Source organism: Pongo abelii, chromosome 6 (assembly GCF_028885655.2).
Source record: "Pongo abelii isolate AG06213 chromosome 6, NHGRI_mPonAbe1-v2.0_pri, whole genome shotgun sequence".
NCBI classification, from domain to species: Eukaryota; Metazoa; Chordata; class Mammalia; order Primates; family Hominidae; genus Pongo; species Pongo abelii.
In genome coordinates this window covers 145,673,999-145,701,458 of record NC_071991.2, presented here as the reverse complement: position 1 = coordinate 145,701,458, position 27,460 = coordinate 145,673,999, and the positions used below count along the sequence as shown (strand labels likewise).

At 42.0% G+C, this 27,460-nt stretch overlaps 1 protein-coding gene across 1 annotated transcript in view; it reads right to left on the bottom strand.

Annotated features, from left to right (window-relative positions):
- The window catches only part of CNTNAP2 (contactin associated protein 2), a 2,266,356-nt gene that overhangs the window by 274,419 nt on the left and 1,964,477 nt on the right, over positions 1-27,460 (bottom strand). The window contains 1 exon segment of the mRNA NM_001133793.1: positions 26,269-26,439. Coding sequence (NP_001127265.1) covers positions 26,269-26,439 — 171 coding nt within the window.

Below are 27,460 nucleotides of genomic sequence, written 5' to 3'. Positions count from 1 at the left end.
TAGCCATGGTTTGATGATGCTGGCAGAACCATAGTTTAACATGGCCATAGTTTGATGATGCTGGCAGAAGACATGAAACTCCTGGGTCAGAGACAAAGGACTTCTTTACTCACAACACAGCAAGCAGCCTGAGCTTCCTGTTCACATTGCTTTCCCTTGCGGGGGAATGCAGGGCATCCCAGGTGGATGCTGCACATGGAATAAGTTTGCTTCACAGCTGAGGGACCCTGGACTTAGGAAACCCCAATCTTTTACAGTAGCTACTAGCAAACTTGCTCAATTTCTGCCATGGAGAGTGACATTATATTTATTACTCTGGCCATGAAATAAATCTACCCTCTGTCCCAGAGGAAGACACTATCTGTATCTTCCAAGGCTGCTAGCTATACACACATCCTTAAAAAAGGTATAAACAAAACTGTCAATGCTTCTTGCTCAGAAGGCAGGCAAAAGTGGAAGAGACCCATGGAGATTTTTCTCCCAATAATTAGTCACTCTCCCTTTTAACTTTGTGAGCTAATCTGATTTTGCCCTGGAATCTCTGTGTTTCTAGAGTCTTGTGCTTTGCATAAGGACAGCCCTACCCAAGGCCCACAGGATGGATCTGGATTTAATGAAGGCAAAGGTGGCAATTCCAGGCTCCTTGCCAGCTACCCACTTCGGATGAGACACATAATTCCCTTCTAGCCAATGAAACATGAGTGGAGTCTTTTGGTGAGATATAAGGAAAAGACAGTCCTTTTTCTGCCCCTTAATATTGGGTGGGAAGCTGTGGTTCTTAATGTTGCTGGAGCTGCCTCACAAATGTCAGAGATACAGAGGACAGAGAGGACAGAGGATGAGCCTGGATCATGGCTGACATTGTTCAACTTTTAAAAATTCTTTATTTGTATTTTTTGAGACAGGGTCTTGTTCTGTCACCCAGGCTGGAGTGTGGCAGTGTGATCATAGCTGACTGCAGCCTTGACCTCCTGGGCTCAGATGATTCTCCCACCTCAGCCTCCTGAGTAGCTGAGACTACAGGAGCACACCACCACGCCTAGCTAATTTTTGTATGTTTTGTAGAGATGGAGTTTTGCCATGTTGCCCAGGCTCATCTTGAAATCGTGGGCTCAAGCTCTCCGCCCACCTCAGACTCCCAATGTGCTGGGGTTACAGGCATGAGCCATCACACCTGGTCTATTCAACTTTTAAATTAATCCCAGAGCCATCTACCTTAGGATTTCTTATGTGAGATATGCTATGTTATTGCTCAAGCCATTTTTATTGTAGCTGAAAGCATCTTAACTGATATAGAGCCTTAGCTGTGTGGTCTTTTCACTTTTCACTCTTCAGGCCTCAGTTTGAGGTCCAAAGTGAGGATTGTATCCATAGTTTCCCAAAAGTTCCTGTGTCCAAAATGTGTTTGAAACTACGGAGAACCTCTAAGGTTCTTTCAAATTGCAACATTCTGTAATTTTTCAAGAGATTCTAAGAGAAATAAAATGAAATACGGCTGGTTTTAATGGTAATTTTAGATACTGAATCATTACAGGGAGAAAAGAGAAATACATAAGGTGGCATATTGCCATCAGAAAAGAATATAGGTGGAAGAAATTACTATCTAATAAAGCAGGCTCATGACTTCATCTGAAAGGCTTAAAGTAATGATTGGGACAAAACCATGGAGTGCTCTTGGCATGTTCACGCTTCCCCTTCCAAGTGTAATTCCAGCAGGTGGCACTATTTGCTCTCATTCTAACTCAACAAGTCACTTCAGGCTAAATATACTGAGCGATAAATTTAACAATTGACCAATAGCAGGTGTTTTTGGCTCTAAGTTTTCTCAGCAGGTGAGGGAGCATTTAGACATTAGACCACAGTTTCATTTGAAGTAGCAGAAAAAATTTGGCCATTCAATACAGAACAGGATAAGAGAAAAGAGAAGGAAAGTTACATAGCATGAGCATGATGGGCAGACCAGCTACCACTGTTTAGTTTTGATAATGATATGTTTATTCCATTCTAAAATAAGGTTCGACGGGTGGCAGCTTCCTGGGGGATCTTCTGTACAATAAATCTCATTTGACTCATACAACAAAACTGGTAATTGGTAGAACAGACATTTCAGCCTCACTCTACAGTGAACAGTGTTATCAATATCTTTTTTTGTTTCCTGTAGTTTTTTTTCTGAATGAAGTACTAACTGTACAACAGAAGATAAAAGGATTTATTTAACATGAAAGGGTCATGAGAAGAGGCAGGAAGGCTGAAAATAAGGTCACCATGGGAATCAGAGCGATGAGAAGGAGAAAGAAGAGTTCATCTATGTTCCTAATTCAAGGCCAACTGCTGCACCTCTACAGGGGATGCCTCCTTCCTACCAGCTCAAGGACACCACTCTGACAATTCTCCCCTCCCTCTACAACTGGGTTGTTACACACACACACACACACACACACACACAGACATATCTCTACTCTTAACAACCACTGGCACTATAAAACCTTTCTTTTGACCTTATCTATCCCAAAAGTTACCATTTCTATGCACCCTTTTGTTTCCAAATTCCTTGAAAGAGATGTCTGTACTCCCCATATCTATTTCCACTCCTCTTAGTCTTCCTCTAATTCCACCACATAGGACTTTCTCCTTCACAACATTTGAAACTGCTCCTGCCCCAGGGCCTTAGAACTTGCTGTTCCCTTTACCCAAATAACTCTGTGGCTGAGCGTTTACTTCTTTGCTCACAAGTCATCATATTAGAAACTCTATCCCTAAACATCCTATGTTAAATAACAAACCCCACTTTCAACTGTCCTTTCCCCTTTATCCTGATTTTTAAAAAGTCTGCACAGCATGTATCACTATCTGGAATAATATATATGTGGTCCTGGCCTCAGGAAGGCAGAGGCATTTTCTGTTTTGTTCATTGTTCTCTCCTCAGCACCGAGAACATTGCCTGCCACACAGTAGATACCAATTTGTGAATGAATGAAAGGATGAATAGAAACTACTCCTGCCTAGGAGGGCGACAGTGATCACATAGATACTCTGAAAAGAGAAATCCACTCATTTTCCCAAGGCCAGCTGAACTAGATGGAGTTCCATCTTGTATTCCACAAGCATCTTTCCCAAGAGCACAAAGTAACTCAATGAATATTTTCTCAGTCTAAGAGCATGCTACATTAGTTATGTCTGTTTAAAACAAATGTAGCTAAATGTTATTTTCAAACATATGATGTTTGAGGAATAATGGCTTGCCCAAGATAAACTCAGCAGTGGAATAAGAAGCAGAATTTTCTCCCTTTGCTTTATTGCATGCTAGTTTCACTCTACTTGTAGGAACAAGGACCTTGGATCTTAATTACATTTCTCAAGTTTTGGCCTACATAAAAAACTGCTAAAGGAAAATGCTTAAAATGCATATTCCAATGCTTCTGTTACAGAGAATCCGATTCAGGTTTGGGGTGGGGCTTTGGAGTCTGCATTTTGTTAATGCCAGGTGATTCTGATGCAAGTGGTCCTGGAATCTTACTTTAAGAAACATTAGGATTTTCAGGTTTCCTTCTAGTAGTAAGTCCTAGGAATCTTTGCTTTCTTGTCCTCAACAGAGAGATTTTCAAAACTGTGTAATAGAGAATTTAGCCTTGCCCTCAAGAGGTCTGGCCCTTGCCCTTGGCTTTGGGAAGGTAATATCTAAGTCCTTGGGATGTCCTGCCTGGTAAGCATGTCTTCATCTGCCTGGGAGCCTCGGGTTATTCCAGATAGTCTAACACTGTGTTTTAGTGGTAGGGCCACAGCAGATGGCACTTAAGATGGGGCCTGGGCTGGGTGTGGTGGCTCATGCCTGTAATCCCAGCACTTTGGGATGCTGAGGCGGGTGGATCACCTGAGGTCAGGAGTTCGAGACCAGCCTGACCAACATGGAGAAATGCCATCCCTACTAAAAATACAAAATTAGCTGGGCGTGGTGGCAGGTACCTGTAATCTCAGCTACTTGGGAGGCTGAGGCAAGAGAATCACATGAACCTGGGAGGTGGAGGTTGTGGTGAGCCGAGATCGTGCCATTGCGCACTCCAGCCTGGGCAACAAGAGCAAAACTCTGTCTCAAAAAAAAAAGAAAAAGAAAAAAGATGGGGCCTGACCATGCCAGATTGACCAACAATGTGATGAAGGGTGTGGGGCTTTGGCTTATATTCTCCAGCCTTCTGAGGGGCTGGAAACTGAGGTCAGCCATGTGGGCCATCAGTCATTCCTATATAACGGAGTCTCAGTAAAGACTCTGAACATGGAGGCTCAGGGAAGCTTCCCTCATTGGCAATACCCCATGCAAATTGTTACACACCCGTTCCAGGAAAGAAATGTGCTCCTGAATCTATAGAGAGAGGTTGACTGTAAACTCAGCATCTGGTACTCTTCCTGGACTCTGCCGTCTGTGCTTCTACCCCTGTCTGATTTTCATCTGCATTCTTTACCCATAATGCAGCATGAGTATAGCAGCCTTCAGTGAATTCTGTGAGTCCTTCTACAGAGCTATCAAACTTGGGGGTGTTTTGGGGAACTTCTGAACTTGCAGTTGGTGTCAGAAGCATATGCAGTCTTATGGGGAATGTGGTCTGTCTAAATTTGCAGCTGGTTCTAACTCCACAAAAACAGAAACAATCACATCAGCTTAGCAGTATGTGACTGAGGCTGAGCTTGATGGCTCATGCCTGTAATCCCAGCACTTTGGGAGGCCGAGGTGGGTAGATCACAAGGTCAGGAGTTTGAGACCAGCCTGGCCAACATAGTGAAACCCCATTTCTACTAGAAATACAAAAAATTAGCTGGGCATGATGGAGGGTGCCTGTAATCCCAGCTACTCAGGAGGCTGAGGCAGGAGAATCGCTTGACCCGGGAGGAGGAGGTTGCAGTGAGCCGAGATCGTGCCATTGCACTCCAGACCGGGCAACAGTGTGAGACTCTGTCTCAAAAAAAAAAAAGAAGTATGTGATTGAATCCAATAATGTTAAGATCTAAAAGCTTCAGTGAATAGACTTCGACCTCTGAGCCCACCCTTACTGCTTAGTCAGGAAACTGAGGCTGAGAGACATTAAAATCCAGTAATGACTGGATATACAGCTTTAGTTTTCCTAACTACTGTATTGCCTGTCATATTATGAAGGAAATAAAAAAATGACCTATTTTTCTTTTAGTATAGTGTTAGTTTCTGAATGTAGAGATTTTTAGAGTCATATATGCATATTCACACCAGAAAACTTGGTGTTAAACACATCTGAAAATGAACATTGGCAAGAAAAATTTATTTGAAGTCTTTTGGAAATTCTTCAAGGAAATGCCTGGAGCTTAGGAATCAATGTTACGAACTCATTTTAAAATCTCTGGTATCTCGATAACCTCTTGAGTATAAGAAGTATTTCTCTTTATGTATTTTGGCCTTTAAGCTTTTTATTATGGTTAAAAAATAACTTCACAAACAAAGACATCCACAGAGAAAAGGGAGCAAAAGGGAGATAACATTGGCCATACAAAAACAGAAAGCTGTCTTTAAAATGCAAAGCTCTTCTAATTTTAGTTTTTTCTATGCATTTAACCACCTTTTGAGAATAACTCCTTGAATATTAATAGGCCTATATGATTTAAAAAGAAAGAAGGCAAAAATAGTTCCAAAATGATATGTGGCTGGCAACAATCCCCTGTACCCCATGTAGGACTTGCAGTTGGGTTTTAAACACCCTCTTGTTTGGAAAGAGCACAGCTGTGCACTGGGCAGACAGTGCCCAGTTTGGAAGAATTGATGAAGGTCCCAGATGGTTACTCTGGGGATAGAGTATTGTAATAAAGGGAAACCCAGAAGCTGCTTTAGAGAAACTCTGCAACTCATACCGAAGGATCCCCTAGAGATGGAGAGGAGAGCATATTGAGGAGGGGATGGACTTCAAAGAAGTGTTTCTTCTGACCATATTCAGGTTGTGCGGCAAAATGAGAAAACTCGTTTAAGGAAATGTGCTTTGGTAGAAGACTAGGGGTGATTTATTAAGTTGGTTTCAGGTGATGTCAGAGAGAGCCAGTTCATCAAAATACATGGCTTTGGAGAGTTCAAGGAGAAAGGAGAATTTGACATCCAAAGGACGTAATACAACTGCAGGCCGAAACAACATGAATTGGGGGAAAAGCTGACAAGTTTCAACACGGACCAAGCTGAAGTTTACAAGGAGACAACATACAAGTCAATTAATTGTGCCCTCTAAATAACTGTGCTATGGATGGCTATCTTGATAGGGACACTGATAATGAGGAAAAGCCAAAGATGAACTCTGAGGACGAAAGGCTATAGCTTTGGAAGGAGCATGCTTGCTAGTGAGAGCTTTAGATAAGTCTATCAGAAGGAAAGCAGCCAAGGGGACGTCTGTTTTCTGGTTTCTGTGGACTGACTTTTGACTCTGCCTGTAGGTTGTATCACAGGTACTATTTTTCTCTCTTTGTTCTGCCATAAATTGTTTCCTTTCCATCAAATCCTTTCAATGTCACCTTGATATGACTTCAGAGAAGATCTCTGTAATGAAAATTAAAAAGTGCCAAATGAGGACATATATACTACATGCTATAGGCTCAGAGTATAAAAAGAGATTGGTTCTGTTTTCCATTACAACACCAGATTCTCTTCAACTACAGTGCATTTGCAGGATTGGACAAATAGTGGAGAAAAAAGTAAAATTATGCTGCAGATCAACCGAGACTTTAAATGGGAATGGAGAGACATTAGAGAGGAAAGGAGAACCAACCTTCCTTCCTTCTTTCCTTCCTTCCTTCCTTCCTTCCTTCCTTCCTTCCTTCCTTCCTTCCTCCTTCCTTCCTTCCTTCCTCCTTCCTTCCTTCCTTCCTTCCTTCCTTCCTTTCTTTCTTTCTTTTCTGAGACAGACTTTTGCTCTGTTGCCCAGGCTGGAGTGCAATGGTGTGATCTCAGCTCACTGCAACCTCCACCTCCCAGGTTTAAACTATTCTCCTGCCTCAACCTCCTGAGTAGCTGGGACCACAGGCATGCGCCACCACATCTGGCTAATTCTTTTGTATTTTTAGTAGAGATGGGGTTTCACCATGTTGGCCAGGCTGGTCTCAAACTCTGAACTCAGGTGATCTGCCTGCCTCAGCCTCCCAAAGTGCTGGGATTACAGGCGTAAGCCACTGTGCCCAACCGAATCACTTTCTATATAGCAAGCTTTCTTAAAGTGTGAAAGACTTCTATAAAAGTACGTTTTGCCTTAGAATCATCACAAGAGATGCATAACCAATTTAAATTATTTTATTAGTTTTTCTGAAGCTATGCTTAATTTGTTCTTTATCGTCTACTTAGTAATGAATATTAGAAATGAGGAACCTAAGGGTTGAATATTAAAAGTAAGAATCTCAGAATCTCAGGTTTGAAAGTATCCTAGGATAAGTGCTCCTTTAAAGTTGTGGAAGAGTTAGTAGACCCTTGAGTTCATATGCTTCCATGTATAAAAAATGACAGAAATCACTTCACAGCATCCCTTATGGTTGTGTCAGCCAACTTCTACTTAAGCAAAGCATTCCTCTGGAAATGGATATTGTTAAACAATAATAACAATTTTTCACAGAGTACCCTTCCTTTGTGTAGGATAACAGCTGAAAATATAACTTTCTTGTATAGATTGCATAAAAAATTTTTGCCTCCCTGAAGACTGCGCATATAAAATATGTGAGAACCCTTTTAGGACTAGTTTGTACAATGTTCAAACAAGTACATGTTCAAACTAGTTTGTCATGATTTAGTGAACTAATGGAACATGATTTTCCTATAGAGTAGCTCCATCGAGAGAACAGTTGCAGGTGGGGTTAAGCTCATCTTCAGCCTCCACCCCGGGATGGTTTGACATACTCTCAACAAAGTGAATGAATGGAAACAGCTTTGGGAATAGGGTCATCAGTTAGCAGTACTGTCCAGCTGTACTAGTCCATTTTGCATTGCTATAAAGAAATACTTAAGGCTGGGTAATTTATAAAGAAAGGAGGTTTATTTGACTCATGGTTCTGCAGGCTATATGAGAAGCATAGTGCTGGCATCGACTTCTAGAAATGGCCTCAGAAGCTTATGCTCATGACAGAAGGTGAAGGAGCAGCAGCACATCACACGGCAAGAGAGGAAGCGAGAGAGAGGAGGAGGAGGTGCCAAGCTCTTTAAAACAACCAGATCTCACATGAACTCATTACCATGGGAAGGGCACCAAGTCATTCATGAGGGACCCGCCCCCATGACCCAAATACTGTCCACTAGGTCCCACCTCCAACATCGGGAGTCATATTTCAACATGAAATTTGGAGGGACAAATATCCAAACTCTATGACCTGCTGAGCACATCCTTGCTTGGACTTCCCAATGTGGTTTCCTTCCTTCCTTCCTCCCTCCCTCCCTTCCCTCTCTTCCTCCCTCCGTTCCCCCCCCTTCCCTTCTCCTCCCTCCCTCCCTTCCTTCCTTCCTTCCTTCCGTCCTTCCTTCCTTCCCTCCTCCCTCTTCCCAATGTGGTTTGTTTCCTTCCTTCCTCTTTCCAATGTGGTTTCCTTGTTTTCTCCCTCCCTCCCTCCCTACTTCCTTCCCCATCCCTCCCTTCCCCACGCCCTTCTCTTCTTCTCACTCTGCCATCCAGGCTGGAGTGCAGTAGCACTATCTCGGCTCACTGCAATCTCCGCCCCCCTGGTTTAAACTATTCTCCTGCCTCAGCCTCCTGAGTAGCTGGGATTACAGGCACCTGCCACCATGCCCAGCTATTTTTTGAATTTTTAGCAGAGACAGGGTTTCGCCATGTTGACCAGGCTTTTCTGGAGCTCCTGACCTCAGGTGATCCACCTGCCTTGGCATCTCAAAGTGCTGGGATTACAGGCATGAGCCACTGCACCCAGCCTGTCTTCCACTTTCATCATTTGAGCTGCCCTGCAGCTTGAGGCTGTGATATGTGAGTATGTGATAAAAAGCAATCGCATACCACATACTTAAAATAGATAGTATGCTATCATATGTTATGATTGGGAATGAGTAACAAGAAGCCAGTGGATCAGAATGTGTGGAAATTTATCTTTTAAAAGTTAAGCCCAACAGCAAGGGACTGTGGGTTAAATGGAATGCTTGCCAGTTGAGGCGCTGTATTTCACAATCTTTCAAAATCTGTGCTCCCATTTGTTGACATAGTAATCTAATTATGCCCCACGTAGGAGGCTAATGGTAATGTAACAAACCTCAGAAGAGCCCAGATAAACATCTGACCCGCCAATAGGAAATTTCTATGCTTTATATTCTGTAGGTTATATTACCAAAACAATAGCTATTTTGGGTTTTCTTTCTAAATATAAAATTATAATTTTTCAAACTACACATGCCCTCTTGGAGATTCTGATATGGTCCTTGCTCTCAGCTGAAAAAAAGAATATTGTTATGGAGTCTTAAGAAAAATGACATGAAAATGTGTTCTTAAAATATTATTACATAAAAAAGTAGGTTACAAAGCAGTATGTACCATATGATCTCATTTTTGTAAAAAAAGTATATGTAAATGCATATAAAAATGTTTAGAAATATAGACACCAAAATGATAATTTAAATATATTGGAATATGGGATTATAGCTGAATTTTTGTTTTGTCCTTTTTGCTGCTCTGAATTTTTAAATCATTCAACAATAAACAACACTTGTTTAATTTTAAAGTTACAATCTGATAATTTCCACTTTCTCTGGCAAAGATTGGTGACTTTATAAGCAACTCTATTCTGTAACTTTAACAACTATTTAATCAGAAAATTCAGTTTATCAAAATATTATTTTATTTAATACGATTTTATTTAAATACAGAAAATTAGAGGGCATTTAAAACTAGATTGAAATATTCCTCACTTCTTCCCTGTTTTTAGAAACTTGAGAAGATTTTTTTAAAAAAGAGAGTGGTCAAACTTTACCATAAAATCATTTTGAACAAGATATAAGTTCTTTTTTCCTGTTAAAAATGGCTAAAAACAAGGGCATGCTATTTTTCAAAGTAAAATCCTCACAGGTCTGAAGTGCCAGCATGTTCTGATGTTTAAACTAATGTATACAGGAACTGGAATGCAGGATGAGCATAATTCAGTATTATAATTACACTTGACAGATATACACTGCTTCTATTATTCATTGGCTCTGGTTGCACTTACCCAGAAAGACTCTGTAGAATACTAAATATCAACCACTCTTCATAAAAAGTCATTTGGCATTCGCATCAGTTCTCATCAGAGGAATCAAACTCAGAGATGCAGAAAACCAAATTTGATCATTTTAACACCATCCGCAAAGGCAAGCAAAATGACTAATTTCCGACAAGGCCTGAGGTCCAGCTAGCTTTCATTTATCAAACTCTTAACAGATATGCAGTGGGTCATTTCTCTAGAGAGAGAGATATCTTTGAAGTGGTCCTTGGGCTTTGGCTTTATTCCTTTCAATTGCTTCCATGTTGCACGGTCTTCCTCCCCCACCTGCATTTGCCTATGCTGTTTTCTCTCCAGAAAAATGCCCTTATCTCATTTTTGCCTGTCATCCTTCAATGCAAATCAAATGCTGCATCTCCTGGAAACTTACCTTGGTGTCTTTAAAGTTTACTCCTTTTTGGTGTCATAGTACCTGTAAAGGAGACCACTAACCATTCACTTAAGGGTTCTTTCCCCTTTTCATCATCACTCCTGCAAAGCTGCTACCCAGCCAGTAGCTGCCTTCCTGGTCCCTGTGCATCCAGGTGGAGACATGTGACTAGCTCTTACACGGAGGAGGGCAAAGAATGTGTTCACTCTGGTTCAGTGTGGTCAAGAAGAGAGAACGCTTCTCTATCCTCCCTTTCTCTCTTTGCCAACTAGACTTCCCGGGCTCTAGAAGATGGTGGAACCACAGAGAAAAGGAGTCTGAACCTCTAAATCACTGTGTGGAAGGTCTTCATGGACCAGAGCATAGCATGCATATTATTATTATTATTATTACTTTATTTGAGACAGATTCTCATTCTGTACCCCAGGCTGGAGTGCAGTGGTGCGACCTCAGCTCACTGCAACCTCCACCTCCCAGGTTCAAGCGATTCTCCTGCCTCAGCCTCCTGAGTAGTTGGGATTACAGGCATGTGCCACCATGCCCAGCTAATTTTTGTATTTTTAGTAGAGGCAGGGTTTCACCATGTTGGCCAGGCTGGTCTCGGTCTCCTGGCCTCAGGCAATCTGCCTGCCTCAGCCTTCCAAAGTGCTGGACTACAGGCATGAGCCACCGTGACCGACCATAGCATGCATATTAGACTGCCATATGGCTGCAGAAACCTAGGGTTTTACTGGGTAGAGCAGCTTATCTTATTTTTAAAGAAGATTACATGATGTTCCTAACTCTCTTATGACCTTATCACATTTTTTTCATTTATTCATATGATAAAACAAAATGGACAAGAGGATGTTCATCAGGGATGAAGGGATAATTGTGGTGTAATGGTTTTACTCTATTTTCAATACCCAACTGTGTAAGAACATGGTAATATTAAAAAAATATAGGCCATAATATTATATTTGAATAAATCAGGGGGATTCTCTAATTCACAGAACTTTCAGAGTGGAGAGAAGTGGCTGGAAGCCAAGTGGGAGCCCTTTTAAACAAATGCTCCTATGAATGTTGGAGATGTTCCCTTTACTAACCCACCAAAATGAGGTTCCCAACAAAAGGAGAGGCAGGACCATGATTTGACTATCAAAAAGGCAAATAAAAACTTTCCCTATGGAGAAGTTTGTCATGCTCAAGCCTGACCTTCAGAAATACAATAAACAATTCTTTTTGTTCTTCAATATTTCTATTCTACATCTCATGGCCTCCAGAAGCCAGGACCCAGATCTCAGCCTGTCCTGTGTAGCTTGAATCAACACTCAACTACAGCAACAGCAGAGCTCTTTACGGTTAGCTATGGAATGTGAGTGCTATATACAATGCAGGGTGTACATTAAAATACATTTCAGGTTCTGAACAACTAGATCAGAAACTTCTAGAGCACAATCCCCTTGTAAATTGAGAAGTACCTAAACTAAAAAAAAAAAAAAAATTAAAAAAATTAAAGGTAAAATAGCAATACAAAAGAAATAGAAACGTCTTTTTTAAGAAGATATATTTTTACTGTGATCACACTCCTGTAAAAGATTTCGCATCCCCATTTCTCCTCTTTCCCCATTTCGTGTCCCCATTTCTCCTCTTTATGTTTCCCCATTTCTCCTCAAGGTTCCTACTTGATTGCTATTAAAAATTGTCTCGTAATTTCAGTAAAATGCATCTTGAGAAAGATAACTCCCTGAAAATTTTCATTTATAACAAACTGTTTTTATTTCTTGTTGCTTTAAAACATGTTTTAAAATTTTTACAGATTGAGGGGATACAAGTACAAATTAACAAACTTTGTATAAATTTTCCAGTTGACATCCAATTGGCCAGTGTTTTCTTACATGGTTTTGATTTCAGTATTTGATAGCTTATAGAAACCTAGCACCTGTTTTACTTATAGTTGTCTTTGGCCTTTTGAGACAGTCTTTGGTTCTGAGCTCTTTCAAGTAATTTATCCCAGTCCCTCACTGTATTTAAATGAAGCTCTACTCCCTGATTTCTTGTATCTACTTTTTTTTTTTTAAAGCCAGCTTTGAATTAATTAGTCCCAAGTGTCATCCTTAATTGAATCAATTCTCCAGCATTAGCAACACACACTGACAGACTGTTAACTCTTTTCTTGAAGCATTTGTTTTTATAAAAATATCAAGCCTATGGTGATACTGTTAGCTCCTAGAATGGCTGATGGAAAGTCTCTAACCTTATTATAATTTAAACTTTTCATGTATATTTCTGCTTTTCTCATAAATCCATGTGTTCATTATCCAGCAATAATAGCATAGTCTTTCTTCTGTCTGTCTCAGAATGTGTGAATTCAAGCTTCTTTGATTTCTTCTCTTAGAGGGTCTGTTGTCTTACAGATGGTCATAGGCAGGCCAATTCTAGTTGTTGGTCTTTTTGACACTGTAATAGGCCATCTTTTAGATGGGAAAGGTTTTGTGAACTACCACATAGAGTAAATAATATGGAAAGTGTTGGCAGGGCGTGGTGGCTTATGCCTGTAATCCCAGCACTTTGGTAGGTCAAGGTGGGCAGATCACGAGGTCAGGAGTTTGAGACCATCCTGGCCAACACAGTGAAAACCTGTCTCTACTAAAAATACAAAAATTAGCCAGGCGTGGTGGCATGAGCCTCCCAGCTACTCGGGAGACTGAGGCAGGAGAATTGCTTGAATCCGGGAGGCGGAGGTTGTGAGCTGAGATTGCACCACTGCACTCTGGCCTGGGCAACAGAGAGAGACTCTGTCTCAAAAAACAAAAAAGAAAAGAAAAGAAAACATTAGAATCCAAGAGAGTGAGATAGAAGAAAAATTGTGTCAAAAAATTTTAATAAAACTTCAGTATGTCTTTGGAGTAATGATAAACTACTCCATTCAGACAAATGCTATGTGAAGATGCTGACTAATGAGGATGCCTGCTACTTTCCAGACAATGCACCTAATGAATTGTCTTGTAAAAATTTTGGTATTTTTGGGGAAATGAAGACTTCTGTCTTATTTTTTATATTATAAATCAAGATGCAAAAATGATAAAAAAAAATATTTTGTGGGCAGGATTTCAATGAAGGGGAAGCAATTCCGGAACAGGCAGACACATAGTCAGTCTCAGGAAACTGTAGTGGTGTCCAGGGAGTATCAGTAGCTGGACATAGCTGAAGCTCTGGCACATGGTGCTGGTGGGTGAGGGGCAAAGCTTGTATGGAGTAGGGGAAAAAAGACTTAAAAATTAAGTTAAGCCGTAAATCACTTACCAAGCTTGGGATTGTACTTTGTCTTATAAGGCACAAGGGGAATCATGGTGGTCTGTAAGGAAAGGAGTAACTGGACCAGATCTGTAGAAATTTGGCCTCACTAGGGAGGGTGGTTTTCAGGATAGAGGGACTGGAGTGACAGAGTCAAATTAGGAGCCTGTCTGAATCCAGAATCCAGAGATTTCAACTAGCAAAGCCACCCTGGGAGGTAGAGACGTTTGGGATAATTTCATTATCTTCGCATCTATGTTCCAGCTGCCTTTTATGACTAGTTGGAATTGATGTTTTCTGTGGCATTGTTCTGGTATGATGGCTTACAGGAAGAATATCATTTCTTTATATTAAAAATGCAGTGTTCTATCAAGATAAAACAGTCTATCCCCTATGGGGAGGTTAGTAAAACTTTAAATAGCACATTGAGTTTTCTAATTTGAATAATGAAGAAGATGGCCATGACATTAACTAAATGGGAGCACAGAAGGGGGCTTTTGGGTGAAAATGATGGATTTCAGTTTCGATATGTTGAATTTGAGGTATCATGGGCCATTCTGGTGGCTCCTTAGCATTTACAATTAGGTGGCAATAATGTTAGGAGATCTGGCTACATTTGGTGAAAGCATATATGCTGACTGGAATTACTGGAAGCAGATGTGTTTTATTGTGGCACATCCCTCCCCCCATCATCCTTAGGAGAACTGAGAACCCTGGCATGGAAAGTTAAGGTGCTGCTTGGCTATGAGTTCACTTAGGTTGGGAGGTGGTAAGCCACACTGGATGCTGATGGTCTCCGACAGGTTTGCCGAATTGTTAACGGTAGATGAGACCTTAAATACCATCTTGTTCAACCTTCTTGTTTTACAAGTTGATACGATAAAGTCTGGAGAGGTTCAAGGACTGGTCTATGGTCAGTCAGCTTAGAATCCTGGTCTCTCTCAGTCTAGTTGAAAAATTGAGTGTTTTATTAACTTTTTTGTCATTCCAGATTTTCTCAGAGCAGAGTTTTTCTCTTTTTCTACTTTTCCATTCAGCTGTAATTTATACACGGTAAAATGTGCATATCTTAATGCACAGCTGGATACATTTTAGCATACGCAATCATTCCTTGCATTAAGATAAAGAATATTTCTACCACCCAGGAAGTTCCTTTGCACACCCTCCTAGTTGACATCAGCTATCCCCAGGAATAGTTACTCTTCTGGCTTCTCTGCAGTAATCTATGTGGATTACTTTGGTTTATTTTCGAGCATCGCATGAAAGAAATCAGGACATACTGTCATGTATGTACAATTAATGTCTTTGAGGAAATCCTACCTCTGATGTTTACTTTCTTTTTATTGTCCTAAAATGCCCTTGACTATGTAAATAAGCTGGAGTTTAATAGGGAGAGTCTAAAGACACCAGATCTCTAGTGAGGTCTTGGGGAGCCTATGTCCTGGACTTGAGCTAGTTTCCAAAGCAGAAGTTGAGTCCCAGTGGAGGGACAAGCTATCTCTTTGGGTGTGACTGGAAGTAGCCTGCCCTTGGTTACTTGGAATCCAGGATCTGGGCCCAAGGCAAAGGAATTCTTACCAAGAAGGCAGCTGTATCTTCAAAAGGCAGAATCCTTCCTGATACCAGGAAGTGCTAACAGAGCAAGCTCACTATCTCCATGATGGGGAGGAAAGGCAATGTGGAGAGACTGGGGTTATGTGGCACCCATAGGAGCTGCCATGTGAGAGGGCTGGTCAGGAGGCCTGGGTGGTCTTCCAAAGCCACCTCTGAAGTGTGGTGGGAGAGACGCAGAACCCTAGAATCTGTAGAGAGATGTCACTCTGTCTGGCCAGCTTAGGAGGAATTCCCAATCTTCTCTGGAAGTTTCCAGATCAGGACATGAGTGGACCAGTAAACTCTAAAGTAACTTGAAATATTTTTATATCTAGAAGACATTCGATTCTAAAATCCATCCTCATAACTCTAGGATACCTTTACTGTATGTTCAAATAACTGTCCCTTCAGTGTAATTGGCAAAGAAATCTGGATAAATTTAATCCAAATTGATTTACCAATTATTTATATATCTTTTAATATTTATTAAGGACAAAAAGCTATTATATGAAAAGCTTTAATATAGCACAAATTTTGTTTTAGTTTACATTTCCAAACTTCTTTTTGGTCTATAATTCAAATCAAAGGTTTAATTCGAGAAGTTAGAGAATTTCTTTTTGATCACAAGTGTTGTTATTAAATATTCAGGTCTTCAAATTTTATTTTTGGGGAGAGAATAGTTTTTTTTCTTATGTATAGTAATGACCAAGTCAGAGTCATTTTTCAGATTCCAAATGTTGAATATAAATTGAAACCATAATTAGACTTGCAAAGTAGTAGAAACACTAAAATTCTTCCTAAATCCATGTTGATAACCCAAGTTGGCTTGGATAATTAAAAAGGAAAATCCAGAGGCTCGGCATGGTGGCTGACGATTGTAATCCCAGCATTTTGGGAGGCTGAGGAGGGTGGATCGCTTGAGTCCAGGGTTCAAGACCAGCCTGGGCAATATGGCGAAACCCTGTCTCCACAAAAAATACAAAAATTAACCGAGTGTGGTGGCGTGAACCTGTGGTACCAGCTACTTGGGAGGCTGAGGTGGGAGGATCACGTAAGTCTAGAAGGTGGAGGTTGCGGTGAGCCAAGATTGCACCACTGCACCCCATCCTGGGTGACAGCGAGACTCTGCCTCTAAATAAATAAATATAATATATGTATGAAAAATCCGGGTGCTAACACTTGATTTGTACTAATAAAAAACACAATATTTTTAAAAACATCCCAAATAACACCCCAACAGCACAACAGCCCAGTTAAGTGGAATTAGACATTCTTCACATCTACAAGAGTGAAACTGTTTAAAAATGAAAAGTTGTTCCAATTTTGAAATATTGGAAGATAAATTGCCATTAGTTTACTTCTTCTGACTCATCAGTTTCTGTATACTGCAGAATATTTTCTTCTGACTTTCTTGAGCATGTATATTGCAGAAGGTTGCATCTTGAAAATGAAAGCTTTTCCTTCATATTATTTCCTAAGATTAGTAGGACATTAGGCCGCTGCCTCCACATTTTTATGGAGATATGTCTGCTAAATGCAAATATTTCCTCCAAGTTATCCTGATACCTGAAAAAGCTCAAACTTGGGCAACATGGAAGCTTATGTTAAAGTATTACAACAGTTTCTGGTTGCTTTTCCTGAATGTTACCTACTCAGTAAGCTTTTCCTTCAAAATTTCCCTCCAAAAATCCCCTTCACAAATGTCCTCTAAAATCTTATTTATTTATTTATTTATTTTGAGATAGGGTCTTGCTCTGTCGCCTGGGCTGGAGTGCAGTGGAACAATCTCGGCCTCCTGGGTTCAAGGGATCCTCATGCCTCAGCCTCCCGAGTAGCTGGGATTAGAGGGGTGTGCCACCACGCCTGGTTAATTTTTGTATTTTTAGTAGAAATGGGGTTTCGCCATGTTGGCCATGCTGGTCTTGAACTCCTGAGCTCAAGCAATCTGCCCACCTCAGCCTCCCAAAGTGCTGGGATTATAGGCATGAGCCACCGTGCCCAGCCTAAAATCTCTTTTAAATTGTTAAACAAAAATAGAGACTCTATGGTCACTATTTGTTGTATTATTAAACACTTTCAAACACTTCCTTCCTCTGATTGCAGTCCACCCTAAGGGGACCCTAACTTACAACCCTTAGAATTGTAACCCCTTTTCCGAGTGGCCCACATCTTGGGGCCAGGGGAACAGTTGGCCTATTCTTCCCTTCTCCGTACTTCTTCCACCCTATGACTCCAGAGTCTTCAAACGGCTTCGCGTCCACCTCTGACTTATCCTCTCCCCGTTCATATCATGGTCATTGTTTGAACCCCGGGACAGTAAAGTTTGGGTCATGGATTCCCTGTCCATTTCACCTCTTGTCTTCGCCAATGATGACGTCAACAGTCACACAGGTGACCAACCAACACCACTCTGGCCTCCCAGTGCCCTGACTTTCTCTGCAGCCTTTTGATACAAGCTACAAAATTCCATTTCAATTTTCATTCTTCTTATCGCCCAAACTGCTTTCCTCTGAAATTGTGAGCTCCAAAATTTCACCAACCGTGACCTGTCCTTCCACCTTTCCACATATTATTCCTTGTCTATATTTGGATCACCAGCACCTCAGTCGTGGTGATCTCCTTCTCCACCTAGATTTTCCAGGGCTCTCCATTCAGACTAGCACCTCATTCCTTCATTTCATTCATTCAACAAAGGCTTATTCAGTTCTTACCATGTGTCAGGCATTGTGGTGGCCCTGGAAATATAATGGTAACTAATGTTCCGTAACCCTCGCAGCATGGGTGTATGATGGAGCCACACCTTTTTGATGTGTTCATGCCATCTGTGATGCTGTGCTTTTTTCCTTTGGCATGCTGAGCCTGAAACTTCCTTTTCCATTTATTTTGTGGCTCTTTTAAAATGTCAGCATCTTCAAGGAAACTTTTCTCCTTCTCCAGTCAGAAGTAAATGTTGCCTCATCTAAGTAACCACAGCATATTGCTTGTACCTCTAATATTATCCTATCCAAAATATTGTTTTATAGGCTGGCTGTAGGTGGTGGCTTACATCTATAATCCCAGTTCTTTGGGAGGTGGAGGCAGGCAGATCACTTGAGGTCTGGAGTTCGAGACCAGCCTGGCCAACATGATGAAACCCTGTCTCTACTAAAAATATAAAAAATTAGCCAGGCGTAGTGGCACACGTCTGTGATCCCAGCTACTTGGGAGGCAGAGGCAGGAGAATCACTTGAACCCGGGAGGAAGAGGTTGCAGTGAGCCAAGATTGTGCCACTGCACTCTAGCCCAGCTGGTAGAGTGAGTGAGAATCTGTCCAAAAAAAAAAAAACCATATATATATATATATATATATATATATATATATATATATATACACACACACACACATAGTTTTATAATAACAGAGATTACTAGTCTCAAATAAAGAAAATGTGGTACATATACATCATGGAATACCACACAGCCATAAATAAGAATGAGATAATGTCCTTTGCAGCAACATAGATGAAGCTGGGGGCCATTATCCTAAGTGAACTAACACAGGAACAGAAAACCAAATATTGCATATTTTCACCTATAAGTGGAAGCTAAACATTGAGTACGCATGGATACGTGTACTGAGGGTGGAGGGCGGGAGGAGGGAGAGGCTGGAAAAACTACCTATCAGGTACTATGCTTATTACTTGGGTGACAAGATAATCTGTACATCAAATCCCCGTGACATGCAATTTACCAATATAACAAACCTGCACATGTACCCCTGAACCTAAAAGAGAGACACAGAGAGAGAGAGAGAGAGAAAGAGAGAAAGAAAGAGAGAGAGAGATTAAGATTACTAGTCTTTCCCACTAGATGGTGTGTGCCTCTGGGATGGGGCCATGTCTTCTTATGTTCATTTTAGGTACACACATAGCAGGTACTCAATAAATACTAGATAAATATTTAGATGACCATATGTTTAGAATCAGATCTGAGACTTGCCCCCAAATCCTCACTGCCTGTGTCATACTTCACACTCTAACAATACAAAATGCTTGCAGTTTCCCAAACGCCCATCACACTCCCCATTCCTGTGTTTTCGTTCACATTGCCTCTTCCTCCTAGAATTCTTTTCCCCATTCCTTTAACTTATTTGCCTGATTTTTATGACCCAACTAAAGCATTCCCTTATCTTCCCCTTCATTCCCAGGATAGGTCACATACCTCTCCACCGAATGTTCATAATACTTTGTGCCTATCATTGTAATTTACTTATTTTAATGATCAAAACCACCATATCTGGATTCGGCAGTGTCAACTATATGCTCCCATTTCCTTAGCTGTAAAATGTGTATAAAACTTGCTGTGCAACCTAAAAAAATTAATAACCTACAAAAGCTTTAGAACAGGGCCTGGCACTTGGAAAGCTCTCAGTGAAATTATGTATCCACACTGTCACTAACGTGTTTGTCTCCTTCACTAGGAGGTGGGTGCTGGGTTCTCCTGTTTCCGTCTCAGGGTCTCCAGCGCCTCCCAGCACCAGCAGTAGGGCAGGTGCTCAGTAGGTGGTGGCCTGAGGTTGGGACCCTGGTTATGATGGCCCTCTCAGTCAGAAAAAGGATCTAGAGCAGTCAAGCTAATCTCTTAGGGGTAACTGAAAAAATACATGGACAGATCCATGGTTGTTAGTGATGAAGAAAAGTTTAGAGTCTGGGTTTTCTGATATCTGCTCCATAAATTTTTTTTGAGCAAAATCTCTTTGCCATCTCAAAAATACTAACAAACAAACAGACACACAACAACAACAACAAATTCTGATTTGGAAAGGCACTTCCTAGTGGGTGGTTTATGCTGTTCTCTTTACTTCTGCCTCTTCCCCTCACCCCTGTGAGGTGCTGCCATGCTGGGTCTACCTCATGCCTGCAGCCATGGGGACTTTGCTCCTTCAGCCAGTCCCTTTATCTCCTGTATCTCCAATCCCCCTTCTCTACCATATTTTTCTCCTTCATCTATATGAATGCTCAAGTCTCTACCATCCTCCAACTAGAATGAACAAAACCACCCTCCCTTGATCTCCAAATCCACTTCCACTCACCCTAGTGACACCTGACTTTTTGACAGTGACCTCTACATGTTAAATCTGATGGTCACTTTATGTCCTTGTTTTAGTGACCTCTCAGCAATATCTAACACTCTTTTTTTCCTTCTTGAAATGTCTTTTTCGTTTGGTTTCTGGGTACCACCGTCTTCCTACTTCTCTGTTAGTTTTCTACAAACTAGTTTTCTTCCTTCTATTCCTTGAATGTGGTTTTCTTTTCTTTCTTTCTTCCTTTTTCTTTTCTTTCTTTGTTTCTCTCTTTCTCTTTCTTTTTCCTTCCTTCCTTCCTTTCCTTCCTTCCTTCCTTCTTTCCTTCTCTCCCTTCCTTCTCTTCCTTCCTTCTCTCCCTTCCTCGAGGTCTCGCTCTGTCACTCAGGCTAGGGGGTGCAGTTGTGTGATCATAGCTCACTGCTGCCGCAAATTCTTGGGCTCGAGGGATTCTCCCGCCTCAGCCTCTGAGCAGGAGGCTAAGGGACTACAGGTGTAGGCAACCATGCCTGGCTAATGTTTTATTTTTAGTTTTGTAGAGATAGGGTTTCACCATGTTGCCCAGGCTGGTCTTAAACTTTTGGGCTCAAGTGATACTCCCCCTTCAGCCTCCCAAAGTGCTGGGATGACAGGTGTGAGCTACTGCGCCCAGCTGGTTGTCTTTCTTGTACATCTTGCTTCCTCTCTCTACACATTTGTTTTGGGCAATCTCATCCATGCTGAGGGTACTGAATGCTTATTTCCTGATCCTCTAAGTGATGATGACTCCCAAACTGAGTTTCTGAGACCTCTCTGTTGGGTTCTGGACTTGTCCATTCAGCATCCTCTAGATGTGTCCACTTGATTAGATCCTCCTATAGCCCACAGAGACTCAGTCTCAAAATATCCAGAATGCAGTTTGTATCTTGCTCTTGGATGTCAGACTCTTTCATGAAAGGTGCCCCACTCACACAACATCAAAACCAGAAACACTGGTTTCATTCTAGGATCTTCCCGTCCACTTAACCCTCACGAGTATTTGTTGAATGTCTGTGGAATCTATCTGTTAAGGATCTTTCTTTTTTTTTCTTTCTTTTTTTTTTTTTTGAGACGTAGTCTTGCTCTGTGCTCTGTCACCCAGGCTGGAGTGCAGTGGTGCAATCTCGGCTCATTGAAGGATCTTTCATATCTACAATGCTTCATCACTGTCTTCCTCTCTTTCTATGCATTTTGCCTCTGTCTTAACAGAGGCTCCCATGCCCGCTTGTCTGGCTTCCAGTCTTTTCTCTGGTGAATGCAAACCTGATCAAGTTACGCCCTGGCTCTCTATAGCCTTCAGGGTCATGTTGAGTCAGATGCTCCCCCTGGCAGAGTGCATTGCCTGCTCATCCCTGCCCGCCTTGCTATTGCTGGCCCCTGCCCCTCCCCACAGCACCTGTCCCCTTCTGGGTCCTTCGGTTCAGTCTCCGACACCTTCGTTCATTTGGTATTATCCTGAAACTTCCTTTTTTCCCTGGCTTCTGTTCTTCCCCCACTTCTTCACTTTACTGGCTTCTACTTATCCATCAAAATTTAATTAAAGCATTCCATCCCTGGGAGGCGCTCCTTGTCACGCCAGTCAGGTTTAAATATTCCCCTCAGTGCTCCCGGCCTCTTTCTCGATATCTGTTCTGTGAGGCAGTGTGCTTTAACGTCAGAAGCAATGACTTTGGGACAGACACAAAATGTTTGGGGTCAAACACCAGCTCTGCCACTTCCTGGCTGTATGACCTTGGCCAGGCAACTTACTCACCCTGTGCCTCAGTTTCCTCGTTTATAAAATGGAGATGCGAATGGTAGTATGCACTTCATAGGGTGGTTAGGAGTGTGAGATGATTCACATAAAACGCCTGGAACGAGGCCTGAAAGTCTGAATGAAGCTGAGCTATTTTTGTTATTATCTTAACGCCTGAGTTACTTGCCTGCTTCCTAAAACAAACAGAAAGATCTTTGAGGGAAAGAAATCACACTTGATTTGACTGAATTCCCTCAGCACTAGCACTGTACCTGGGACATAGTAGATACTCAGTAAATACTCATTGAATGAATGAATAAATATGAATAGTAAATACATGAAGTATAGGGTTAAATTGTTACCATTAAAGCATGCTAATGAGTGAGATTGCCCTAATTTTATCTCTGTGTTTTTCTACTTGTGCATAAGATGCTGATAGTATCTCATTAACTTATTGTACACTGACTCACTGTTTTCTGAGTCAAGAATCTTCCACTCTTGACAGAAGGGCACAATGTAATTGACAGAACTGTCATTCTGGAAAGCAATATGTAGTCATGAACTGTGACAAAATTCCTTCGAGACACGCTTAGAGAAACACAATGTGAATTCCTATCAGAAAGAGATCAGAAGGCCTAACAAGCTAAAAGGGAAAAACATGGAGACAGTTCTAAAGAGTTTAACTTCAGAATCAACGTTTCCTGAGGCCCCTCTGGTAGCCCACCACTGTTATGAAAACAATTAGGTTTGTGGAGTGATTCCTCACACAGGGAAGTGGGCCTGAGAGAATTCTCTATCCAATGTCTCAGGAATCCTGACGGTGAAGTGTCTGACTGAAAAAGTGTGATCAGCGGCCGGGCACAGTGGCTCACGCCTGTAATACCAGGACTTTGGGAGGCCGAGGCGGGTGGATCACGAGGTCAGGAGTTTAAGACCAGCCTGGCCAAGATGGAGAAAGCCTGTCTCAACTAAAAATACAAAAATTATCCAGGCGCGGTGGCGGGCGCCTGTAATCCCAGCTACTCGGAGGCTGAGGCAGGAGAATCGCTTGAACCCGGGGGGTGGAGGTTGCAGTGAGCCAAGATGACACCACTGCACTCCAGCCTGGGCGACAAAGTGAGACTCTGTCTCAAAAAAAAATTTAAAAAAATTAAAGAAAAAGTGTGATTGATGAGACAGTGACAGCAAGAAGCCTCCGTCATGGCCATTTTTTTCTCCATGTTCTTCATGAAAGCACCACTTTTGGTTTGCTTTGTAGTTTTTCTTAAATACAGAAGTCTGCCTCCCTCTCCATGAGGCTCCTTTGAACCCTGATGGAGATGACATATAATGATGGGCATCTAATATGTGACATTTTGGGGATCGTGAAAAGGTCTTTCCACCCTCGCTGGTTATTAGTAGGTACAGGGGGCTCTGAGGAAAGATCAGAGGCTCGAACCTGTATCTTGAACGTTTCACATGTTTTCACCCAGAGTAAAGGATACAGTGAAAGTAAAGGTATTTGACAAAAGGAGGCTGTAATTCAACCCGGGCCACATGGTTTTCATACTGTGGAAAGACCTGGAAAACTCTGAAGACAGCTCTAAAGATTTTTCATAATTAGAAATTAGTGGCTGGGTGCAGTGGCTCACACCTGTAATCCCAGCACTTTGGGAGGTCAAGGCAGGCACACTGCCTGGGTCCAGGGGTTTGAGACCAGCCTGGCTGACATGGCGAGACCCCGCAATGACAAAAACCACAAAAGTTAGCCAGGTGCGGTGCCACACACCTGTAGTCCCAGCTACTTGGGAGGCTGAGGTGGGAGGATCACCTGAGCCTGGGAATTCGAGGCTGCAGTGAACCATGATTGCACCATTGCACTCCAGCCTGGGTGACAGAGTGAGACCCTGTCACAAAAAAAAGAAAACTGTAGAAGAAATTAGATAAATTCTTTTTTTTTTCCTATTTATTTATTTATTTATTTATTATTATACTTTAGGTTTTAGGGTACATGTGTGCAATGTGCAGGTTAGTTACATATGTATACATGTGCCATGCTGGTGTGCTGCACCCATTAACTCTTTGACCCCGAGGGCTGAGTAGAAACACCTGCTTTCCCTCTATCTGGTTTGTGTTCCTTCCCACCCAGGCGTGGCTTTACAAAACTTGAGGACATAAAATAAAGATGGGGGAATCCAAGCACTTTTATAGAAACTTACAGAACCACTTAAATATAGAACTGGCAATTTTCTTTTGTGGCCAAAAAATCTTTCTAAAATTTGATCCAACTTATGTAGAAGTCAGAAAATAGTTTGATTCAGTTAGTTAATTTTAACGGAGGGAAGCAAGAATCCCATTTCAATTATTCTTATCCATAATTCAGTAAAGGGGGGATTTTAATTAATTAGTTAATTTTAATTCTAGGACCAGGATAGCCTTAGTCTCCGTTTAAATCAGACCTGGCTCAGAGCAGATCTGCCACGGGCATCCTCGGAAGATGATAATTACAATAACTACTAGACACCGAAATAAATGCTTTATGAGTATCTAAATTCTATTCTCATCACAACCCCACAAATTAACATTTCCTTTTTATAAATCAGAAAATTAGGATTCAAAGAGATTAAGCAATTTACCTGACGGTGTGGAATTGAACCTAAGAATGCTACTGCGAATCCAATAGCATTTCAGCAGAAATGGGAAATGGATTTGGGATCATTCTCAGACCAGACCCAGGAACATAAGCACTCATTTAAAGGGGACGAACTTGGGGAAGGGAGACTTTTTTTTTTTGAGACGGAGTCTTGCTCTGTTGCCCAGGCTGGAGGGCAGTGGCATGATCTAGGCTCACTGCAAGCTCCGCCTCCCGGGTTTACTTACACCATTCTCCTGCCTCAGCCTCCCAAGTAGCTGGGACTACTGGCGCTCGCCACCCCGCCCGGCTAATTTATTTTTATTTTTATTAGAGACGGGGTTTCACTGTGTTAGCCAGGATGGTCTCGATCTTCTGACCTCGTGATCCACCCAAATCAGCCTCCCAAAGTGCTGGGATTACAGGAGTGAGCCACCGTGCCTGGCCGGAAGGGAGACTTTTTGATATGCTGTGTAAGGCTGAGGTTTTGCAAAGGGACAGGGGACGTAGCCTGGCCTCCTCCTTCTGGTTGATCTGTGGTCTCCCTGACTCTCACAGCCAATGGAGTTCAACATTTGCAAATAATCAACTAGCCTGGAAGTCAGGGGATTGTAACTTCCTAAAGCTAAATTGGGGCCTGATGTTTAAAGGGTTCAGGTGGGGCAAGCATTGCGCTTCTCAAGTCTTGTGCAGCGAACTCCCACCTTCCACTGACAGAGCTCCCCAAGCCTGAACGCCCCCTTAGGGTGTTTGCTCCAAGGCCAGCCGAACTGAGCTAAGCAGCATCCTCTCTTGCTCTGCCTCTTGTTGTCTCTGTATCTTTGGCTAAGTACATGACATCCAGAACTCACTTGTAGAGGGTGGGCAGGTGTGGGTCCTCTGTAGGAAACCTGCAGACTCTGTGTCATGGAATCGCCCAGTCCGGTGGTCTCTGTGGCCTCCTGAACTCACACAGATGTCACTAGTTATCATTCCTGTCTTCCTTGACCTGATTTTCCTCACTCCCTGCTCCTCAGGTCAATGCACACACCCCTCACCTATTTTTGAGCCTGTCTGTTTGGAAAACAGCCACACGATACATGAAGCTGTAGATAAACATTCCTCTCCCACATTCTCAGGGAAGTGTGTTCTCTGTCATCTTCTTGACTGACTGCTTGAGAATCTGGATGTGCCTGCTTCCCTGAGAGCATCCCAAGGACAGGGACTGAGGTTGGAGCCCAAACTCAGGCTTGTGTGTCCACCTCTAGTCCTGCTCCTGGAACAAAGGAAACTTCCATGTTTGAATCAAAAGGCCTTCCACAATCAGGACCCGGACCACCCTGAGGTGACGAAAGTGGCTACCCATGAGTTGACAAGCAACTTATACTCACACTTCAGCTCCAGCTTGATGAAATCTTCCTTTCCCATATTTTCAAGAAACACTCCCCAGGGGGTTAATGTTTTGAAGTAGAAAGAAATGTCAGCGCTAGTTTCCCCTTGGAAAGTAGAGAAGTGCAGGTAGGAGGATGGGTTTGGGAAAGAGGCGGCATTCCAATAATTCCCTGTGGGAAGAAAACAAAAAAATCAGGTTAACTCACACCCTGATCAGCCTAGTCATGTAACAGATACCCATTTCTTGAGTTTAATAAGTACCATTAGCAATAGACGTTATTTTCTCTCATCTTGTTGAACAACATTGGACCAAATCCCCACAAATAGATTTTTGACTTTCCAAAAGTTATATGTGTGTCTATATAATATTCATTTACATATAAAGATATTTAAAATATTAATATATATAATCTATATAAAATTAAATATTAATATAGAATTTCTATAAATTATACAATAAAATATTTTATAATATTTATGATAAACAATATTTTATAATTATATAACAATAAAGATTTATATAGTTGGGGTTCCTACCAAGGAGTCCTGTGGGACTCTAAGAAGTAAATGCCAATAGATGTAACAATTGGGAGAAGCCCCTGGGGTTACTGTGTGGGTGGGTGGGAGCTGTTTTGAACTCCTGCATATGTACTGGTAGCTTTGGTCTGGTGCAAGCAGCATCTGAAATAGACCTCAGGATGACAAAGTAAGAACAAAGTTTTTGGTATTTTGCTCTTGCTTTTCATCCACCTCTGCTTCGGAAGAGCCAGTGCCCACTCCTGCGTCAACGGCCACCCAGACACCTGGTGCAGGTGCTTCAGGAATACAACTGATGGAGCCCGGAGGAGGTGAGGAGCCGGGAATGAGGCAGAAGTGACCAGACTAGGCTAGGGCAGTTTCCTCACCTCTCCTGTGCCAAACTCTCAGAGGTGAGTTGCCTTCTCTTCCCTTCCTGCTTCCTCCTGGGGACTGCAGGTGAGGCTCTGGCCTGTGGGATTGTTGTATGGTATGGGGATGAGGCAGTGAGCCCACCAAATGGCTCTCAGCCAGCCTCTATCCTTGAGCTCTTGGAGAAGACGTGATTGTACCAGCTGCCTCTCCCCACTCATTGCCTGACGGAGCAGCCAGTGTTTCCAGGAGAAAAACAGCTCACAGGATGCAATAAAAACGCCAAACTGCGTTACTCGGATT